Source organism: Phocoena sinus, chromosome 7 (assembly GCF_008692025.1).
Source record: "Phocoena sinus isolate mPhoSin1 chromosome 7, mPhoSin1.pri, whole genome shotgun sequence".
In the NCBI taxonomy this organism is placed as follows: domain Eukaryota; kingdom Metazoa; phylum Chordata; class Mammalia; order Artiodactyla; family Phocoenidae; genus Phocoena; species Phocoena sinus.
This window is the reverse complement of record NC_045769.1, coordinates 93,117,568-93,138,537: the sequence shown is the minus strand read 5'-3', so window position 1 is coordinate 93,138,537 and position 20,970 is coordinate 93,117,568. Positions and strand designations below refer to the sequence as shown.

Sequence of the window (20,970 nt, the reverse complement as noted above, 5' to 3'; positions counted from 1 at the left end):
TCTTTCTTTTCCCTTGAAGGCTTAGTAATCAGTTTTCTGGGTGTGCTAAGTCAGTTACCACTAGCCCATGTATTTTCCATTGTTGCCTTTGTCCTCTCCCATGTTCTTTGTCCTTGTAGGATTCTGCCTTACCCTCCCTCCTTTTTTTTGTTTTGTTAGTCTTTTTGTAACAAATTCCTTTACTATTGTCTTTGTGGCTTATTGGGAGTGAACAAAGACTAATGCATATGTTCACCTGGACACCATTGACCAGAAGTATTACCTTTTCTTTTTCAGTGAAATCATAGAAGAACATCAGCTGAGAGTGTGCAGGCAAGAAGGAAAGCAATTTTCAGCTTTTAAGTTTGCCCAGGGAAAGACATTAAAGCCATTTCGTGGTCCCTCCTTCCACTATTGACTGTTACCACAAAAGAAATTAAAGTCCGTAGATGACTCTGTACCTTGCCTCCCTATATTAGAAGGCACGACATTTTCTCTCCTTTCACCATCCTCTGTTAACCTGCTTTATACAATATCTAAGTTTGTATTACTTAGCACCTCATAAAGTTTTATTTTATTTTGCACCAGCTGATAGACTACTTTGCAGTTTTCCTGAATCAAAAAAAGAATATTGTTTGTATAAAAGAAACTCAGGATGTATAGGGTAATTCATTCCAGCATAGCATGATTTGGGGAGCACCAAAAGCTCTCCAGCACAGCCCTCTTAAAATGCTTATTCCTTGGCTGTGGCTTTCTGTCAGAAATTACCAGATTAGTAAATGGCACCATTCAGCTCATCATCATTGTCATTTTCACCTTTACCTTGATCATTATCACTGGAAGAAGAAGGGATCTTGTCCCTATTTTTTTTTTTCAGTTCTGTACCCCAGCATCCAAGTAAGGGCATGGTGCAGAGTAAGCCGCTCAAAATATTTATGAAATGAATCATTATTAATAAATATCTTTGTATCCCAACACCTAGCAAAAGAGGCTTATATATAGCAAGTCTTTATTAAACATTTTTGAGAAAATAATTTAAATATGAGCTTGTAATTGGGATATGATATAAATGCAGAGAAATGCCCACAGCATAGGGTACAGCTCCATGAATTTTCACAACACAAACTCACCTGTGTAACCAACCCAGAGGCCAAGACACAAAGTATTACCAGGACTACCTAAGCCCCTAGGTATCAACCAGTCCACCAAGCGTAACTGCTATTCTGTCCTCTGACACCATAGATGAGTATTGCCTATTTCTAACTTTCTATGAATGGAACCATGCAGACTATACTCTTTTGTGTCCAGCTTCTTTTGTTCAACATTATGGTTGTGAGCTCCATTCATACAACAGTAGTTTATGAATTCTCATTACTTTATAGCATTTAATTCAATGAGTTTATCACAATGTATTTCTCTGTTTTACTGTGGCTGAATAAATATTGTAGATATTCTACTGTTGATTCTAGTTCGGTTGATTATAAATAGTGGTGCTATGAACGTTTTCAGGCAGGTTTTATTTTTTGGGGGGTGGTCCACATTTGTACACGTTTCTCTTGTGTATATAAATAGAAGTGAAATTGTTGGGTTACATAGTATATATATGTTTAGATTTAGTAGATACTGCCAACTAGTTTGCCAAAGCATTTATGCTCCAACCAGCAGAGTGAGAAGAGCTACAGTTGCTCCACATTCTTGTCAGCCCTTGATATTTACCATGGTTTTGATTTAAGCCGTTCTGGCGGGTATATAGTAGTATAACACTTTGGTTTATTTATTTATTTATTTATTTATTTATTTAGGTCTGAGTTGGGTCTTTGTTGCTGCGCGTGGGCTTTCTCTAGTTGCGGCGAGCGGGGGGCTACTCTTCATTGCAGTGTGTGGGCTTCTCATTGCCGTGGCTTCTCTTGATGCACAACATGGACTCTAGGCACGCGGGCTTCAGTAGTTGTGGATCGCGGGCTCTGGAGCACAGGCACAGTAGTTGTGGCGCACGGGCTTAGGTGCTCCGTGGCATGTGGGATCTCCCCGGACCAGGGCTCGAACCCGTGTCCCCTGCATTGACAGGCAGATTCTTAACCACTGTGCCATCAGGGAATCCCAACACTTTGGTTTTAATTTGATTGAATCAATAACATGATTATTTATCTCATCTTCATCAGCACTTATCTCAGAGCAATTACAATATGTGCATCTATATAGCATGTGCTCAATTGCTGCATGAAAATGCTTGCTAATTGCCCTTTGGTTTATGCTACGAAAATTCCTTACTGAAATGCAGAAAATACCTGAAAGAAAAATATGTTCAATTATTTTTTGCATAACTTTGCTATGACCTTAATTGTACTAAACAAAAACTAGGGAAGCTTAGATGCTCTGAAAGAGAAGTCTAGGAAAGGTCTAAGAGAGTCACGGGAACTGTGAAAGGTCTAGTTATTACAAAGTGATGGATTTATTCAGAGGAGCGTCTTCAAGATTTGTTACAATTTAAAAAAAAAAGGGCTTCCCTGGTGGCGCAGTGGTTGAGAGTCCGCCTGCCGATGCAGGGGACACGGGTTCGTGCCCCGGTCCGGGAAGATCCCACATGCCGCGGAGCGGCTGGGCCCGTGAGCCATGGCCGCTGAGTCTGTGCGTCCGGAGCCTGTGCTCCGCAATGGGAGAGGCCACGGCAGTAGATAGTTCTATTTAGATGGAGAGTTCTTCAAAGATGACAATTGTCCCTTGTCTTCTGCTTTGCCGAATAAAGGGCTCTGCCCTGAGTTATCACTCAATAAAGCTGGACTGGCTGAGAAAGGATTTTTTTTTTCCTGGTTTCTCTGCTGGTCTTATTTTATGTTTTACTATCTCTGAGGGGTAAGTAATTACGATACATCACAGCTATTTTAAATTTACTTCCCACTGTTTTAAGCAATCAAGCTATCTCGTGATCTTGCTTTGCAGATGCGTGAATGCTGCCGATGGTGAAGGGGGAGCAGTGGATAACAGCCTTTGCAACCAGGATGAAATTCCCTCAGAAACCCAGTCTTGCTCTCTTCTGTGTCCCAGTGAATGTGTCATGTCTGAGTGGGGACCTTGGAGCAAATGCCCACAGGTAATTTCTTTTCCCTTGTCAGTGGCCTAATCCTCCAGGGCTGCCATCCCTTTTGTTCTCTGCACTTTCACAGTGCTGCTCTCCAAAGCATTCTTCTCATAACATGGGAAAATAATTTTGCCTAAGAAAGAAAAAAAAAAAATTTCAGCAAGTGAAACTGAGCAATTTAAAATGCCAGTGCTTCCTTTAAGGCCTTTATCCTGGGAACACGAACAAGGAAAATGAGCCTGTAATGATCACACTAGGATTCGAATGCACGCCCATTGTTAAAGGGGCTTCTTTGGTACCAAAATGATCCTCATTATAATCTGTTGGTTCTAATCCATTTTTACCCTTGCAGAATCAATATATCTAAGTAGCTTAACTCCACTGTGTGATTTAGCTTCCGTTAGTGATGATCTGTTTTTGCCTTGTGCTATTTTCCCAAAATGAGGTGTTCTTTTGCCATGGTCTTCTTTCAAAGCTGACCAAAAAAACACTTTTTTTTTAAAAGTCTAAAGCACTTGCCTTTTTCCTCTTTTTTTTTTTTCAAAAAAAAAAATGGAAGCATAAGAGGAGTATGATAAAATATTCTTCACGTAGCGTGGTTCGACTTAATAATCTCAGAAGATAACGTTGGATATTTTAGACTTAACCTTTCTGCCTAAAAAGCTAAAAAACAAAATGAAGATGAGGAGCATATTTTATGGCTCCAAATGTTGGGAAGGAAAGAATTAGGATACTTTGATTTCAGTGGTGATACTGACAATTTATGGAGAGATTGTGGAAATCTTTGTATGAAAATGGAAAATATTTTTTTTAATTTTATTGAAGTGTAGTTGATTTACAATGTTGTGTTAATTTCTTCTGTACAGAAAAGTGACTCAGTTATACATATGTTTTTTTTCATATTCTTTTCCACTATGGTTTGTCACAGAATATTGAATATAGTTCCCTATGCTGTACGGTAGAACCTTGTTGTTTATTCATCCTATATGTAACAGTTTGCCTTTGCTAATCCCAAACTCCCAATCCATCCCTCCCCTGTCCCCCTCCCCCTTGGCAACCACAGGTCTGTTCTCTATATCTGTGAATCTGTTTTTGTTTCACAGATATGTTGATTTGTATCATATTTTAGATTCCACATATAAGTGATATCATATGGTATTTGTCTTTCTCTTTCTGACTTACTTCGCTTAGTATGATCATCTCTAGTTGCATCCATGTTGCTACAAATGGCATTATTTCATTCTTTTTGATGGCTGAGTAATATTCTATTGTGTGTATATATATATATATATATGCACCATACCTTCTTTATCCATTCTTCTGTTGATGGACACGTAGATTGTTTCCATGTCTTGGCTATTGTAAATAGTGCTGCTATGAACATAGGGGTGCATGTATCTTTTCAAATTATAGTTTTATCTGGGTATATGCCCATGAGTGGGATTTTTGGATCATATGGCAACTCCATATTTTTAGTTTTTTGCAGAAACTCCATACTGTTTTCCATAGTAGCTGCACCAATTTACATTCCCACCAACAGTGTAGGAGGGTTCCCTTTTCTCCACACCCTCTCCAGCATTTGTTATTTGTAGACTTTTTAATGGTGGCCATTCTGACCGGTGTGAGGTGGTAACTCACTGTAGTTTTGATGTTCATTTCTGTAATGATTAGTGGTGTTGAGCCTCTTTTCATGTGCCTATTTGCCACCTGTATGTCTTCTTTGGAGAAATGTCTAGGTCTTCTGCCCATTTTTTTTGATTAGGTTGTTCGTTTTGTTGTTGTTGAGTTGTATGAGCCATTAGTATATTTTGGAAATTAAGCCCTTGTCAGTTGCATTGTTTGCAAATATTGTCTCCCATTCCACATTCTGTAGGTTGTCTTTTCACTTTGTTTATGGTTACCTTTGCTGTGCAAAAGCTTGTAAGTTTGATTGGGTCCCATTTGTTTATTTTTGTTTTTATTTCTATTGCCTTGGGAGAGTAACCTAATAAAACTTCGGCATGATTTACGTCAGAGAATGTTTTGCCTGGAAAATATTTTTGAAGTTAGTTAATACCTTATATTTGCAGTTTTTAATTGTTGATTCCTTATTAATTATTGAAAATTTATCTTTGATGTTTCTATAATTCTATTCCTGAAAGGGATTTTCCTTGTCCTTTGGGGATAGGACAATATAGTATTAAGATAAAGAGGGGGCTTCCCTGGTGGTGCAGTGGTTGAGAGTCCGCCTGCCGATGCAGGGGACACGGGTTCATGCCCCGGTCTGGGAAGATCCCACATGCCACGGAGCGGCTGGGCCCGTGAGCCATGGCCGTTGAGCCTGCACATCCGGAGCCTGTGCTCCGCAACGGGAGAGGCCACAACAGTGAGAGGCCTGCGTACCGCAAAAAAAAAAAAAAAAAAAGATAAAGAGGCACCAATAAAGGATAATTTGTAGGAGTGGAATGCTCGTCCTACTAAGTCACTTATTTTGTGTATAACTTGAATATAATGAGAGTTCACATTTCATGAGGACTTATTTTGTGCAAGGCATGTGTAAGAATGATTCCCTTTAGCTCTTGCAATAATCCTGCTAAGTATATCCTGTTACCAGTCCCATTGGACAGCTGAAGAAACTGATTCTCAGAAAGGCTAAGTAGCTTTCACAAAGTTTCACATTTACACATTGCTGGAGCTGGGGATGAGCTGTATTCTGTCTGATGGAGCCAGTGCCTTTGATCTCACATTCTTGGCTCACTTATCTTAGAAGAATTAAGGTAGATTTAGACTCACTACTTCTCTTTCTTCAAGTTGCAACATTTATTTTAAGAACAGCTAGTTGTTTGAGCTGTCTGTATGATTATTCCATGACTGAGGACATACATTCACACTTTAGAAGGTGTGACAGCATATACTCTTTATTAATCAACTTGCAGAAGAATTAGCAACCTGAACAAGTTTAATTAATTGCAGAGGTCATTACCTTCGTCGCTTCTTTTTTTCTAATTTGCTCACAGAAGACTCCATCAAGCTGTAATCACTTTGCCATGAAAACGTTGCCCCCTTAAGTCAAGGTATCTGGCCACTGAGCTAACATATTTGTCTTGGGAGCATTTTATACAATGTTGTGATGGCCCTGGCATTCTGTGTTTGCTTCTTCAGGTTTCTTGGAGGCAATTTTCTTTAAGGTCTGCTTCTCTAAACATAATCACTTTATTTTTGGAGTGTTTAGAAATTGGAGCTAGAGAGAATATTTTAACTTCCTTTCATGTGTCTGGAGGATGACACAGACAGTCACTTGCCTGTCAGCATGAAGTGAGAAGGTTGTTTTTTAAACTGCTTATATTCCTTCTTTGTTACATAGTAATAATAATAGCTCTGACAACAACGACAACACTCATTGAGCACATCTTATGGAACTGACACCATGCTGAAGTTTCATAACTATACTTTGCTAAGATGTTAGAACACTTATCCACGGTCACTCAGGTCTCTCCGACCACAATGGCCTCGTTCTTTCTCAGATGCACCCTGCTCTCAAGTGTAGATAAAGACTTTAGAATGGGGGAAACAAAAAGAGGTAATCAGGACTCATGCCTGAGTGTCTTCTCTATCTCCAGATATGTTGCATCATTTTAATAAATTGCAGCATCTTGGCATAATGCCCCAACATCACGGGTACTTAAGTGGTGCTTGATGGTGATCATGGTCACGATTATAGCAAAGTTAGCAAGCTGGATCTGCGTGCCTGAAGTTTAATTAGCACTTCAGTGTGCATTTCCTGAGAAAAAAGGAAACAATTATTGTATAATTGTGTGGATTCATGGATTCTAAATATTGGCCATTATTTTACCAAGTTCTCCTTGATAGTCTGCAGTGTGACATATGTTAATGAAACCAATTCACTGTTACTTTTTCTTCTTCTTTTTCTTCCCAGGACGGTTCTTTAGAGCCAAACGCATAAACAAACAAAAAAATAAGTTCCAAAAAAAACCCACCAGTATTTCTGAGACAAAAGTATGTTTCTGTTATATATCCACAAAATGCTCTGAAATTTATATTTTGATTTAGCTATAAAAACGTTATTTATTGTGAAATAAGCTTACTAATGTTTTTAAACATGGTTAAGTAAATAGATTTGGCAGTTAATGAAAAGAAACTCAGCAAAACCAATTAACTAATTAAAACTATTTCTTGAATTCCTGTATGTGTCCTACCCTCTGAGGCCAAACATGTCTACCAGAGTATCAGTACATCGAGGGGTTTACAGCTCTCAGTATCTTTTATAAATACGTACTGTAGCAAAGGATTCAGTAGTCACACAGTGTTCCCTAATAAGACGGTAGGCACTGTATAAAGTAATTAAAAATAGACTTTTCTAACCTCTGGGTCAATGATTTTCACACAGATCCTCTGCCCCAGCCCGGAAATTCCGAGTCAGCATGCCTGGGGTGGTTCCCATGAATTTCCATGTCTAACAACTTTCCAGGTGATGCTGATTCTGCTATTCTGGAAACACCTTTCCACTCACAAGGCTCTTGGTCATTACCTCTAAGTCATGTTATTTCTCAGTCTCACTTGAATTAAATTTTTTGGCATAATCCTACTTACTCATTTTTGGGGGAACTGGCACTTTTAAAATTTATTTTCTTCCACGTTTATTGAGGTGTAATGGACATACAACACTGTATCAGTTTAGGGTATACAGCATAATGATTTGACTTATATGCATCATGAAATGATTACCGCAGTATGTTTAGTGAACATCCATCATGTCCTCTCCCTAGAACATTAAAGAAATAGAAAAATATTTCCTCTTGTGATGAGAACTCTTAGGATTACTCTCTTAACAACTTTCATATGTAACAGACAGCCATGTTAATTACATGCATTGTGTTGTACATTACATCCCTGGTACATACTTACCTTATAACTGGAAGTTTGTACCTCTTGACTGCCTTCCTCCAGTTCCCTCTCCCCCCACCCCCGCCTCTGCTAACCACAACGCTGATCTCTTTCTCCCTGAGTTTGTTCATTTTTGAAGTATAATTGACCTACGACACTTTGTAAGTTCCTGTCACACAACATGCTTCAGTTGAATACTGAATAAGCACCTAGCATTATGTGGAAACTTAGCTTATATTTATAGATGCTTTCCACCTGCCAGACAAGGTACTTAGCACTTTCTTATTTCACTGAATCTGCATAATGTGAGTATGAAATAGATACTGTTATCCCCACAATGTATAGATGAGGAAACTGAGTCTCAGAGAAATTAGTAACCTCTTGCTTTTAAAGGGCAGGAAGAGGCACAGTGACTATATAAGCACAGGAGACCGTATACCCTCCTACCCACTGCAAAAGAAATAGAAGCCACACTTCCTGTAAACTTGTAGTCTCCTTTTCTGGTTTACGTGGTTATTATATTTGTGAAGGAAGATATTTCTAAATTGAACAGTCTACTTCATTTGAATAGTCTGCCAAAGAAGGAAGGGAAGGGAGTCATGACAGAGGGTGCGAGCTAATGCCCTGAAATACTTGCTGGCTATGTGATTGTGGCCAAGTTACTTACACTTCTGAGTTGTAGGTTCCTTATCATAAAAATAAGGATAATTACAACTGTTTTTCCTGATTGCTTAAGGATTAGAGATAATATCTATAAAACGAATAGCACAGGTTTGTTTAAAAAAAAAAAAGAGGAGGCGGGAGGTGAAGGAGGAAGAAGCAGCAAATCACAGTTCCTCCTTACGTTGTTTATAATGTCAGGAAACAGAAGAAACCTTCCCCCACACAAAATGAGTTAACACTTGGTCTTACAGAAATAAAATGTCACCTTCTTTGCTGAAAAATGACTTATGCCTAATTTAATAGTGGTCCCCAAAAGCAAGGCATCCGAATGACAACTCTGAATGGATGGGTTACTGCACGTACAGTAGCTGCCAATTGCCAATTATAACGAAAAGGAAACAAGACAGAGGCAGTAAAAATTGGAATGGGACCATTTTAACTGTCCTGGGAAGAACTGGAGACTATAAATGGATCAAGCAGAAACAAACACAATTCAAAGCAGAATTTGAAGAAAATGGAAAACTATGTGTTTCACTTATTTTCATGTTCTGTTTTTTTTCTTGTTCCCATAAGATACACACACACACATCAACATGTATGTATATTTTTTGACTCCAATATGCTCGCTTCTGTAGAATGCTTTAATGTGAAAGGAAGCTTCTGGAATTATACATATAAAACCTTTTGAAATAGTGTTCACTCTCTACAGGCATGTGTGTATAAGTATACATGTGTATGTATCTACATATATGTATAAGTACATATATGTATATATTTAATAGTTCATTGTTTATTACCCAATATTCCTCTTTAATCTACCTAATGTTTTCCAGTTTTTATTCCTTATCCTTCATACTTCAAAATTATGCTGATGAGTATTCACAGAATCTTCAGGAGAGGTTTATACATTTCTGAATTCACAAACTTCTCAGACCCTGGCACATCTGAAGGGATACATGGTTCTCTTTATTTATGATACCAACCCCGACAGAAAATCTCCATTGAGAATTAAAGAGTTCCTATTTATGATTCTCCTTGGAGGCTTGACAAAGAAATTTCTTAAACAATTGTATCGATAAGAAGCAGCAAGGAGGGTCTTGGAGATGAATTTCCAAGCTGCTGTATACTTTACAGAAGGAAGCCTGCACAAACCCTCTCCAGAAAGATGACTTAAGTTTAGCAAACGTATTTGAACTTCAGTTGATTCACTCTCAGCTGAATGCATCAAAGGCTGGCTAGAGCTGCAGCTGGGCATCTTCTCACACTGTGGAAATTGGAGGCTCATTAAACAGTGGTCCGAATGCAACCTCACGATCAAACAGTGATTCAAACCTTTGCATTATCACCAGAACAACCTCTGGAGAAAGATCACAAAGGGAAACTTTGCAAAGAAACTATATAGGGCTTAAGTGTCATCAAATCTAGATTCTATCATAGTCTTAGTGTACTTCCAAAATACATATTTCTTCTATACTTTACTCTTTTCTCTAATTCTTTATCTATACAGCATACACTAATGAAAGCCAGTGCAGATATATACCGGCATGTACACACTGCTATTACTCCTGCAGGCAAAGACACCGACACTGCTTTAAAAGAGGAGAAATTCATGCCAGTTTCCTGATAAGTGCTCCAGAATTAAACATTTGAAGTTAAGAAAAATACCTTTTTTTCTTTTTTCATGGTGCTCCTGTGTTATTTTTGGGAAGGGCTCTCAACAGGGACATTCTATTGCTGATGACTCAGCATTTTCAGCACCTTGGCATTACCTCTGAAAGTGACCTTTCCAGGAAAGCAGTTTACCCCAATGTTTACGACTGGTCCTCAGCTCCAAGTGCTTCATCAGCCTTTCCTCACAGTCTGTAACATGCACATGACAACCTCTATTTGTCTCTGGAGGGCATGTCTAATGATCACGACCCTCAGGCTGCCCTGTGCTTTCCTTTGACTCACAACTGAAAGCCAGAGGAGAAAGATGATAATTTCCTATATTCTGGATTGCAAATTCTGGTTGCTTCTGTTTAATTGATACTGGCTCTTGTCAGAAGCCAGTAATTCATTACTCAGGGACTTGTGGAGTATTTCACCCCTGTGTGCAGTGAGCTTTCATATCACTCAGAGCCATTCTTATTTCCACAACCACATTAGGTCCTATAACAGAAGGTATCTCATTTCGTTCAGGTTAGCAGCAAATGACAATCCTATAGAAGCAGTCTTTGAGCTGTTCCAGTTTTTAAAATTTAATGTTTGTTATCGTTCTTTTTTATGCAGTACAATTTCTGACTCTCACTAACACCAATTTGAAATACAAAATAAGGGTTCCATTGCTCTCAATGTCTCTGTCTATGCTTGTCTTTCTCTCTCCCTCTCTCTCTCTACCTGTCTTTATCTCTACTTTATGATATAAATTCTCAGAAAAAATTATGTAATAAGCCCCATAAATTAATCACCCAACTGGGCAATATTGATCGCCCAGCTTCAATATTGATCGCCCAGCTTCAGTAGTTATCTACATATGACAATTTTACTCATTTCTTCTTCCCCAGTTCTTATCCCTTCTCCTATAAACGACTTTAAAGTATATCCCACACTTTGTATCATTTCATCCATAAATACTTTTATATATCTTCCTAAGAAATAAGACTAATTACAATGACAACAGAAAAACCACAGTATTTTTTACACCTTGTAGGAGGAGGATTTTCAAAAAATTAAAAACATGACTCTCATACAAAGTGTCAAAAATTAACTCATTTATGATTAAAGCAGCATGATTGTAAGGTTCAAGGAGAATTGGAGAGGACAGAGAACTTCTAGCAAGGATGGAATATCAATTGTTTTATTTGGATTAGATTCAATTTATGCTCCCATTGTAAACAACTAAAAGAAAAGCAAAATATATAAAACAACAGTTTTTAGACATTGGCCAATAGGTAGCATGGAACCATGATCCTAAGGGAAGAAAACCAAATGAGGTGAGCCTTACAATCACCATGGCTTTCTGGATAGAGAATTTTCTGGATTATGGTGCCAGGAACGATACCCCAACAAGAATATAGTGAAACGGCAGAAGTCAGAGGTCTGAGAGGTAGAGGAGGCTGAAATTTGAAGGGCAAAATATTGAAGAGAGTACAGCTAGGCAAAGAAAGAAATCTAGATATCCACATAGGGGTCCCTTTAAGTCTTTGGTTAAAACTAATTTGCACATGCATGGAGTGAAGCTCCATGAGTTCAGACAAAGAATGACTCCTGGGAAGCTGCAAGGTGTACACATTCCGAAGGTCACATAAGTCTGGGAGATATTTCAATTCTACCGAGCCAGTTCAGAGATACCTCTTCAAGCCCTCAGGCCATTTGACAATGACCTGACAAGGGTTATGCCCTAGAAGAAGGGCTAAATTAGCCCTAGTGTAAAGTCTACTCTACGATTACCCTAGTGAAATTTAGACAAACCTTAGAAGGATCAAGGAGATCCACCAGTAACTTTACTGCCGGCCAGAACAAACTTCAACACACTTAAATGGAAGACAAAATTTGTTTTAATTAAAAAAAATAAAAATTGAACAGTGTAACATTCACAATGTCTAAGAGTGATTTGTGACTAGAAGAAGGCATGATCTGGGCTTAGGCACTGCTAATAATATTTTGTTTCTTGAGCTCTGATCTGATGTCTAATTAAACTATTGTATTATATATATATGTTTATATATGTATATATAACTATATATATCGCATTCAGCATGTTTTCTAAATTTTCTTATTCTGGTTGCTTTCTTTATTGGTTCATGTATTTAGGTTTTCCTCATATAATCATACAACCTACATATAATCAAATAATCTGCAAATAACTATTTTTATCTAGCTTTTTGATATTTACATCATTTTATTCTGGACATATTTTATTAGAAGGAACTTTCTAAATAATGCTAAAAATCAAATAAAAATTATTTCAGTTTTTTACTGGTTTCAATCATAATGTGATGCTTGAGCCATTCTTTTAAATAGAAGTTTAGTTGATTTACAACATTATATTAGTTTCAGGTGTACAGCATAGTGATTCAGTATTTTTCTAGATTATACTCCATTGAAAGTTATTATAAGATAATGGCTATAATTCCCTATACTATACCATATATCCTTATTACTTATCTGTTTTATGCATAGTAGTTTGTATCTCTTAATCTCATACCCCTAACGTGCCCCTCTCTCCATTGGTAACCACTAGTTTGTCTTCTGTATTTGTGAGTCTTTTCTCTTTTGCTAAGTACATTCATTTGCATCATTTTTTAGATTCCATATGTAAGTGATATCTTACATTATTTGTCTTTCTCTGACTTATTTAACTAAGCATAATATTCTCTAGGTTCATCCACATTGCTACAAATGGCAGAATTTCATTCTTTGTTATGGCTGAGTAATATTTCATTGTATATATAAAATACATCTTCCTTATCCATTCGTCTGTTGATGGACACTTGGGTTGCTTCTTTATCTTGGATATTGTAAATAGTGTTGATACGAACATTGGGGTGCATTCATCTTTTTGAATCACTGTTTTAGTTGGGTTTTTTTCTGGATATATAGCCAGGAGTGGAATTGCTTGTTCGTATGGTAGTTCTACTTTTAGTTTTTTGAGGAATCTGCATACTGTTTTTGATAGTGGCTGCACTAGTTTACATTCCCACCAACAGTGTACAAGGGTTTCCTTTTCTCCATATCCTTGCCAACATTTGTTATTTGTAGACATTTTGATGATAGCCATGCTGACAGGTGTGAAGTGATATCTCATTGTGGTTTTGATTCACATTTCTCTAATAGTGACATTGAGAATCTTTTCATGAGCCTCTTAGCCATCTGTATGTCTTCTTTAGAAAAATGTCTGTTCAGTTCTTTTGCCCATTTTTTTGATTGGGTTGTTTGTTTTGTTGATATTGTGTTCTACGAACTGTTTATATATTTTGGATATTAACCCCTTGTTGGTCATATCATTTACATGTATTTTCTCCCATTCTACAGGTTGTCTTTTTGTTTTGTCAATGGTTTCCACTGTTAGGTAAAAACTTTTCAGTTTGTCCCATTTGTTTATTTTTGCTTTCATTTCTTTTGCTTTAGGAGATACATCCAAAAAATATTGCTACGATTTATGTCAAAGAGTGTTCTTGCCTATGTTCACTTCTATGAGTTTTATGGTTTCAGATCTTACATTTAGATCTTTAATCCATTTTGAGTTTATTTTTGTATATGGTGTGAGGTAATGTTCCAATCTCATTGTTATACATGTAGCTGTCCAGTTTTCCCAGCACCACTTATTGAAGAGATTGTCTTTTCTCTCTTGTATATTCTGGCCTCCTTTGCTGTAGATTAATTGACTGTAGGTGCATGGGTTTATTTCTGGGCTCTCTATTTTGTTCCATTGATCTATGTTTTTGTGTCAGCACCATGATGTTTTTATTCCTGTAACTTTGCAGTACAATCTGAAGTCAGGGAGGGTGATACCTCCAGCTTTGTTCTTCTTTCTCAAGATTACTTTGGCAATGAGAGGTCTTTTGTGATTCCATGTGAATTTTAGGATTATTTGTGCTAGTTCTGTAAAAAACGTCATGGGTACTTTGATTGGTATTGCATTAAATCTGTAGATTGCTTTGGTCAGTATAGCCATTTTAATAATATTAATTCTTCCAATCCAAGAGCACAAGGATATCTTTCCATTTCTTTATATCATCTTCAATTTCCTTTATCAATGTTTTATAGTTTTCAGAGTACAGGCCTTTCATCTCTTGGTTAAGTTTATTCATAGGTATTTTATTCTTTTTGATGTGATTTTAAATGGGATTTTTTTTTTTTACTTTCTTATTCTGATAGTTCATTATTAGCATATAGAAAAGCAACAAACTTCTGTATATTAATATTGAATCCTGCAACCTTGCTGAATTCATTTATTAATTTGAATAGTTTTGGGGTAGAGATTTTAGAGTTTTCTGTATAAAGTATCATGTCATCTGCTAATAGTGACAGTTTTACTTCTTCTTTTCCAATTTGAATGCCTTTTATTTTCTTTTTTTCTTGTATGGTTGCTGTGTCTAGGATTTCCAATACTATGTTAAATGGTGGGGGGGGGGGGGGGAGGTGAGAGTGGGTATCTTTGTCTTATTCCTGAATTTAGACGAAAGGCTTTCAGTTTTTCACTGCTGAGGATGATGTTAGCCGTGTGTTTGTCATAAATGGCTTTTATTATGTTGAGATAAATTCCCTCTATACCAACTTTGATGAGAGTTTTTATCATGAATAAATATTGAATTTTGTCAAATGCTTTTCCTGCATCTATTGAGATGATCTTGTGATATTTATCCTTCCTTTTGTTAATGTAGTGTATCACATTAGTTGATTTGTGAATCTTGATCTATCCTTATAACTCTGAAATAAATCCCACTTGATCATGTTGTATGATCCTTTTTACATATTGTTGGATTTGGTTTGCTAATATTTTGTCGAGGATTTTTTGCATCTGTATTCATCAGAATAATTGGCCTGTAATTTTATTTTTTTTGTAGTGTCTTTGTCTGGTTTTGGTATCATGGCAAGGATGGCCTTGTAGAATGAATTTGGGAATGTTCCATACTCTTCAATTTTTTGAAATAGTTTGAGAAGGATAAGTATTTGTATGTTTAGGACAATTCCCCCGTGGAGCCTGCTGGTCAGTCCTGGACTTCTGTTTGCTAGGAATTTTTGCATTCACTTTCATCACTAGTGATCAGTCTCTTCAAATGATCTGTTTCTTCCTGATTCAGTCTTGTCAGGTTGTAGCTTTCTCGAAATGTGTCCATTTCTTCTAGGCTGTCCAATTTGTTGACATAATAACTGTTTGTAGTATTGCCTTATGATTTTTTGTATTTCTGTGGTATCATTTTTCATTCCTTCTCTTTCATTTCTTATTTTGTTTATTTGTCCCCTTCTCTTTTCTTCTTGGTGAGCCTGGCAAAAGGTTTATGAATACTCTTTATCTTTAAAAAAAAAAAAACCTGCTCTTGGTTTCACTGATCTTTTCTATTTTTTTAATCATTATTTTATTTCTTCTCTTCTCTTTATTATTTTCTTCCTTCTGCTGACTTTGGGATTTGTTTGTTCTTCTTCTGGTTCTTTTAGGTAGTAAGTTAGGTTGTTTATTTGGGATTTTTCTTGTTTCTTGAGGAAGGCCTGCATTGCTATAAACTTCCTTCTTAGAACTGCTTATGCTGCATCCCATAGATTTTGGAGTATTGTGTTTCCATTTTCATTTGTCTTGAGGTATTTTCTGATTTCTTCTTTGGTTTTTTCTTTCATTAACCCATTGGTTCTTTAGTAGCATGTTGTTTGGACACCACGTTTTTGTTATTTTCCCATTTTTCTTCCTCTAATTGATTTCTAGTTTCATAACTTGTCAGAAAGAGGCTTGATATAATTTCTATCCTCTTAAATTTGTTGAGATTTGTTTTGTGGTTTAGCATGTGTTCTATCCTGTAGAGTATCCCATGTGCACTTGAAAAGAATGTGTATTCTGTTGTTTTGGGGTGTAATGTCTTGTAGATGTCCATTAAGTCCTACGGTCTAATGTGTCATTTAAGACCGCTGTTGTCCTATTGCTGTTTTTTTTTGTTTGTTTGATTTGTTTTTTATCAGTCTGGATGATCTCTCCATTGATGTAAGTGTGGTGTTAAAATTCCCAACTATTTTTCTATTTTTTGTATTATTGTGAATTTCTCCTTTTATGACTATTATTATTTGCTTTATATATTTAGGTACTCCCATACTTGGTGCATATATTTTAATGAGTGTAGTACCCTCTTCTTGTATTTGTCCCTTTATCATTATATAATGCCCTTCTTTGTCTTTTGTAATAGCCTTTGTTTTAAAGTCTGTTTTGTCTGATATGAGTATTGCTACCCCTGCTTTCTTTTCTTTTCGTTTTTTATCCCCTCACTTTCAGTCTGTCTGTTTCTTTAGCTCTAAAGTGAGTCTCTTGTAGGCAGCATATTGAATGGTCCTTTTTATTTATCCAATCAGCCACCCTATGTCTTTTGATTGGAAGATATAGTCCATAGACATTTAAAGTAATTATTGATATGTATGTACTTTTGCCATTTCATTACTTGTTTTCTGGTTGTTTTTGTAGCTCTTCCTGTTCATGTCTTCTTTTTGTTTCTTCCCTTGTTGATTAATAATTTTCTTTAGCAATATGTTTGTGTTCCTTTGTTTTTGTTTAACTATTATAGGTTTTGAGTTGTGGTTACCATGGAGTTCATATACATTGACCTCTAACTATATCTACTTGTTTCAAATTGGTAATCATTTAAGTTCAAACAGATTCTAAAAGGTCTACATTTTTTACTTCCCTCCCCCACATTTTGTGGTTTTGATGTCATGTTTTACATCTTCATGCTTATCCCTTAACTGTCTCTTGTAGTTATAGTTGCTTTTACAACTTTTTTTGTCTTTTAATCTTCATAATGGCTTATTTAAGTGGTTGATCCTCAATCATTACTATAAATTTGCCTTTCCTAGTGGAATTTTCCCTCTCCTATAGATTCTTACTTTTTTCCTACTTAGGGAAGACCTTCTAACATTTCTTTTAGGCTAGGTTAGGATCGATGAACTCTTAGTTTTTACTTGTCTGAGATATTCTTTATCTCTCTTTCTATTCTAACTGATAATTTTGCTGAGTAGGGTACCCTAGGTGCAGGATTTTCCTTTTCAGCACTTTGAATATTTCATGCCACTCCTTTCTGGCCTCCAAAGTTTCTGTAGAGAAATCAGCTGATAACTTTATGGGGATACCCTTGTATATGACACTTTGTTTTCCTTCTTGCTACCTTTAGAATTCTCTCTTTATCTTTAACCTTTGCCATTTTAATTATGATATGTCTCTGTGTGGGTCTGTTTTGGTTCATCTTGTTGGGGACCATCTGTGCTCCCTGTATCCAGATATCTATTTTCTTCAGTTTTGGGAAGTTTTCAGCCATAATTTCCTCAAATACATTTTTCATCCCCTTCTCTCTCTCTTCTCCTCCTGGACCCCTATAATGTGAATTTTGGTATGCTTAATGTTATCTCATAGATCTCTTAAATTGTTCTTTTTAATTTATTTTCCTTTAATATATTTATTTATTTATTTTTGGCTGTGTTGGGTCTTCATTGCTGTGTGCGGGCTTTCTCTAGTTGCAGTGAGTGGGGGCTACTCTTCACTGTGGTACGCGGGCTTCTCATGGCGGTGGCTTCTCTTTGTTGCAGAGTATGGGCTCTAGGCACGCGGGCTTCAGTAGTTGTGGCGTGCGGGCTCAGTAGTTGTGGCTCACAGGCTCTAGAGCACAGGCTCAGTAGTTGTGGCGCACGGGCTTAGTTGCTCCACTGCATGCGGGATCTTCCCGGACCAGGGATCGAACCCGTGTCCCCTGCATTGGCAGGCAGATTCGTAACCACTGCTCTACCAGGGAAGTCCTGTTTCTGTTTTTTTAATTTGTTTTCTTTTTGCTCTGCTGATTGGACGATTTCCATCATTCTGCTTCCAGGTCACTTTATGCCTCCTTCTTTATTGCTTAGTCTGCTATTCATTCCTTCCTGTGTGTTTTTTATTTCAGCTATTGAATTCTTCATTTATGATTTTGTCTTTTTTATATTTTCTGTTTCCTTCCTTATTAACACATTCACTGTGGACATCAGTTCTTTTCCTTAATTCAGTTAACATTTTTATTACCAATGCCTTGGATTCTTTATCTGGTAAAATGTTTATTTCTGTATCATTATGTATTTTTTCAGGGGTTTTCTCTTGCTCTTTCAGTTGAGACTAGTTCCTCTGCCTTTTCATTTGGCTTAACTTTCTCTGCCTTTCATGAATATAGCAGTCTTGAAAGGTGTCCTTATGTGGGAGCACCCCTATACAGACTGCATGTGCCCTGTGTCACTGGTGGGAGAGCTGGATTTGATGTGGATGCAAGTCACATCTTTCCTCAGGGTTGCTGGCAGCTTTTGCCTGGTAGGGGCTAGGTGCTAGAGCTGGTGCCAGATGTTGGGCAGGACTTCCCCTCTCCTCAAGGGTCATCACTGCACTGTCAAGGGTGGGGTCAGATCCCAAGGGTGGGGTCTGATCCCGACTTGGAGAGTCGGCCCCAAGCTGGTTCTGTTCCCTTTAAGTGTATGTTTTTCCCTCTCCCTGTACCAGGACCCTTACCTCAGAGGGGCAGAGTGTTGAAGCAAGAGGGGCCCATGCAGGCTCTTGGCTCATGTCAGCAGCAGACAGAGGTTAGATATACTGCCTGTACAGGTGCTCATGGCTCCATTCAGATGCAGCCTTAGGTGCAAGTCCCCTTGGTCCTTCAGAGCTAATCACTGCCCCCAGCCTCTGTTGCCCCTGCCCTTTTGTGGAACTGCTCCACAGGGTAGGCAGGGCCCCTGTAGACTCCTGGCTTATATCAGGGGGTGAGCTGTGGTGGAGCAGCTGCCATCAGAGATCTGGGCTCCTGCTGAGGCACTGCTTGTGTAAACACCACCAATGGCCACCGCCGCCCCACCCGGGCTCCTCCCTGGGATCGGGTCTCCTCTGCGTCCTATGGTCAAGTCCTTTCCCTGCTTGTGACCACCCCAAATCCAGTGTCACAGCATGGAGTGAGTGGAGCTGGAGTGTTCATTTGTCTCAGGCTGGGGCATGTGTCAGGGCAGCCCAGGGAAACCAGCAGCTGCTAAAGCAGACCCCTCTCCATCCTGCCTTGGGGGCTAGCCAGCCCCACACATTCCTCATGAGCAGAGTCCAGGCTTCTAACAGCCCTTCTTTTATTCCCACTTGTCCTCCAACCAACCAAGGGGGCTTGTCTCCACTCCATATTATCCCTTGAGTTAATTGTGAGAATAATATACATATATTTCAGTAAGTTTTAAAATTTCCCTTGGGGAGGAGGCTTTCTGTATCTGTTATTGTATCTCCTTTCATTTTCATCTCATTTATTTCTTTTCTCTTCATTTATTTTGGCTAGATATGCCAGAAGTTTGTCTATTTTAGTTTTAATTTTTTTCTCTCAATTCTAATCTTTTAATTTTCTAGTTTATTTTTGTTTATTGTACTTAATCTATTTGGGGGGGGGTTAAGGTGCATATTTTTCCAACTAGAATAAAGCACTTGTTAATGTGTGTTAATACTGCATTTTGTAGTAATGAAAACATTCAAGGATGTTAATATCAAGGATATTATAGGATTTATTTATAATAGAATTGGGCAGGGTGAGACCAGCTGGAATATTAAGAGTTTTGCTCTGACCTTAAGTTTGATATGAAGTATTCCCATTTTCAGTGTTATCTAAAAAGCTCATCAAAATACAGATGTTCTGTGTCTTACATATACTTTGTAAAACAGCTGTTTACATTTTTAAATTTCAAAGCTTTTCTTACTTATTTAATCTTATTTTATTTATTTCTATTTCCATTTAAAAAAAAGTGGTTTGCAAATGTAAACTAGATAGCTAGTGGGAAGCAGGCACATAGCACAGGGAGATCAGCTCAGTGCTTTGTGACCACCTAGAGGGGTGGGATAGGGAGGGTGGGGGGGAGATGCAAGAGGGAGGAGGTATGGGGATATGTGTATATGTATAGCTGATTCACTTTGCTATAAAGCAGAAACTAACATTGTAAAGCAATTATACTCCAAGAAAGATGTTAAAAAAAAATGTGGTTTGCTTAGGAGACTTGTGTGTGATATTTGTTGATGTCAACAAATATTGACATATGCTTTTTTCAAGAATATGCTATGCTTGAAAAAAAACGAGTTATTGCCTTTCTTAGGATGCATGCACATATATGGAAAAATTCAGCTCTGTTTATAGTAGTTTTCAATATTCTTGTGTCCATATTTGTCATTAGCCATTTGAAAAGTTATAGACTGACAGTGGTCTACTAGAGCATGCTATTATGATTGTATTTCTGTCAGATTCTCCTTGCTTTTATAATTGTGTTTCATTTCTATAGTTTGATACCATGGTATTTAGCACAATAAACTTCATAAATGTTTGCTTCAGTGGATCTTTTTTCATCAAAACTTTGCCTTTTTATTCTATTTTGTCTTCCTTCTACTTTACTTTCTTTTTAGTTGTGTTATGTTCACTCAATATTTTCTATGCTATTTTCTTTTGAAAAAGACTTCTATTACAAGTATACATTCATTTTCTTTGGCTTTTCATAGGACCGTTTAAAATTTATTCTAATTTTTAAAACTGGCATCTGTTGTGTTTTATGCTTTAAAAGAAGGATCCTTGAAGTTTTGACTGTTTCCGTTTGCTTTCATTTTTCTATGCACTTGCATAATTTAACATTACTACTTTCTTTCATTTTTATAAACAATATTGAAT

General features: G+C 37.3%; 1 protein-coding gene across 1 annotated transcript in view; it reads left to right on the top strand.

Annotated features, from left to right (window-relative positions):
- The window catches only part of THSD7B (thrombospondin type 1 domain containing 7B), a 900,946-nt gene that overhangs the window by 794,486 nt on the left and 85,490 nt on the right, over positions 1-20,970 (top strand). The window contains exon 17 of the mRNA XM_032638606.1: positions 2,920-3,070. Coding sequence (XP_032494497.1) covers positions 2,920-3,070 — 151 coding nt within the window. The remainder of the gene's footprint in view (positions 1-2,919; positions 3,071-20,970) is intronic.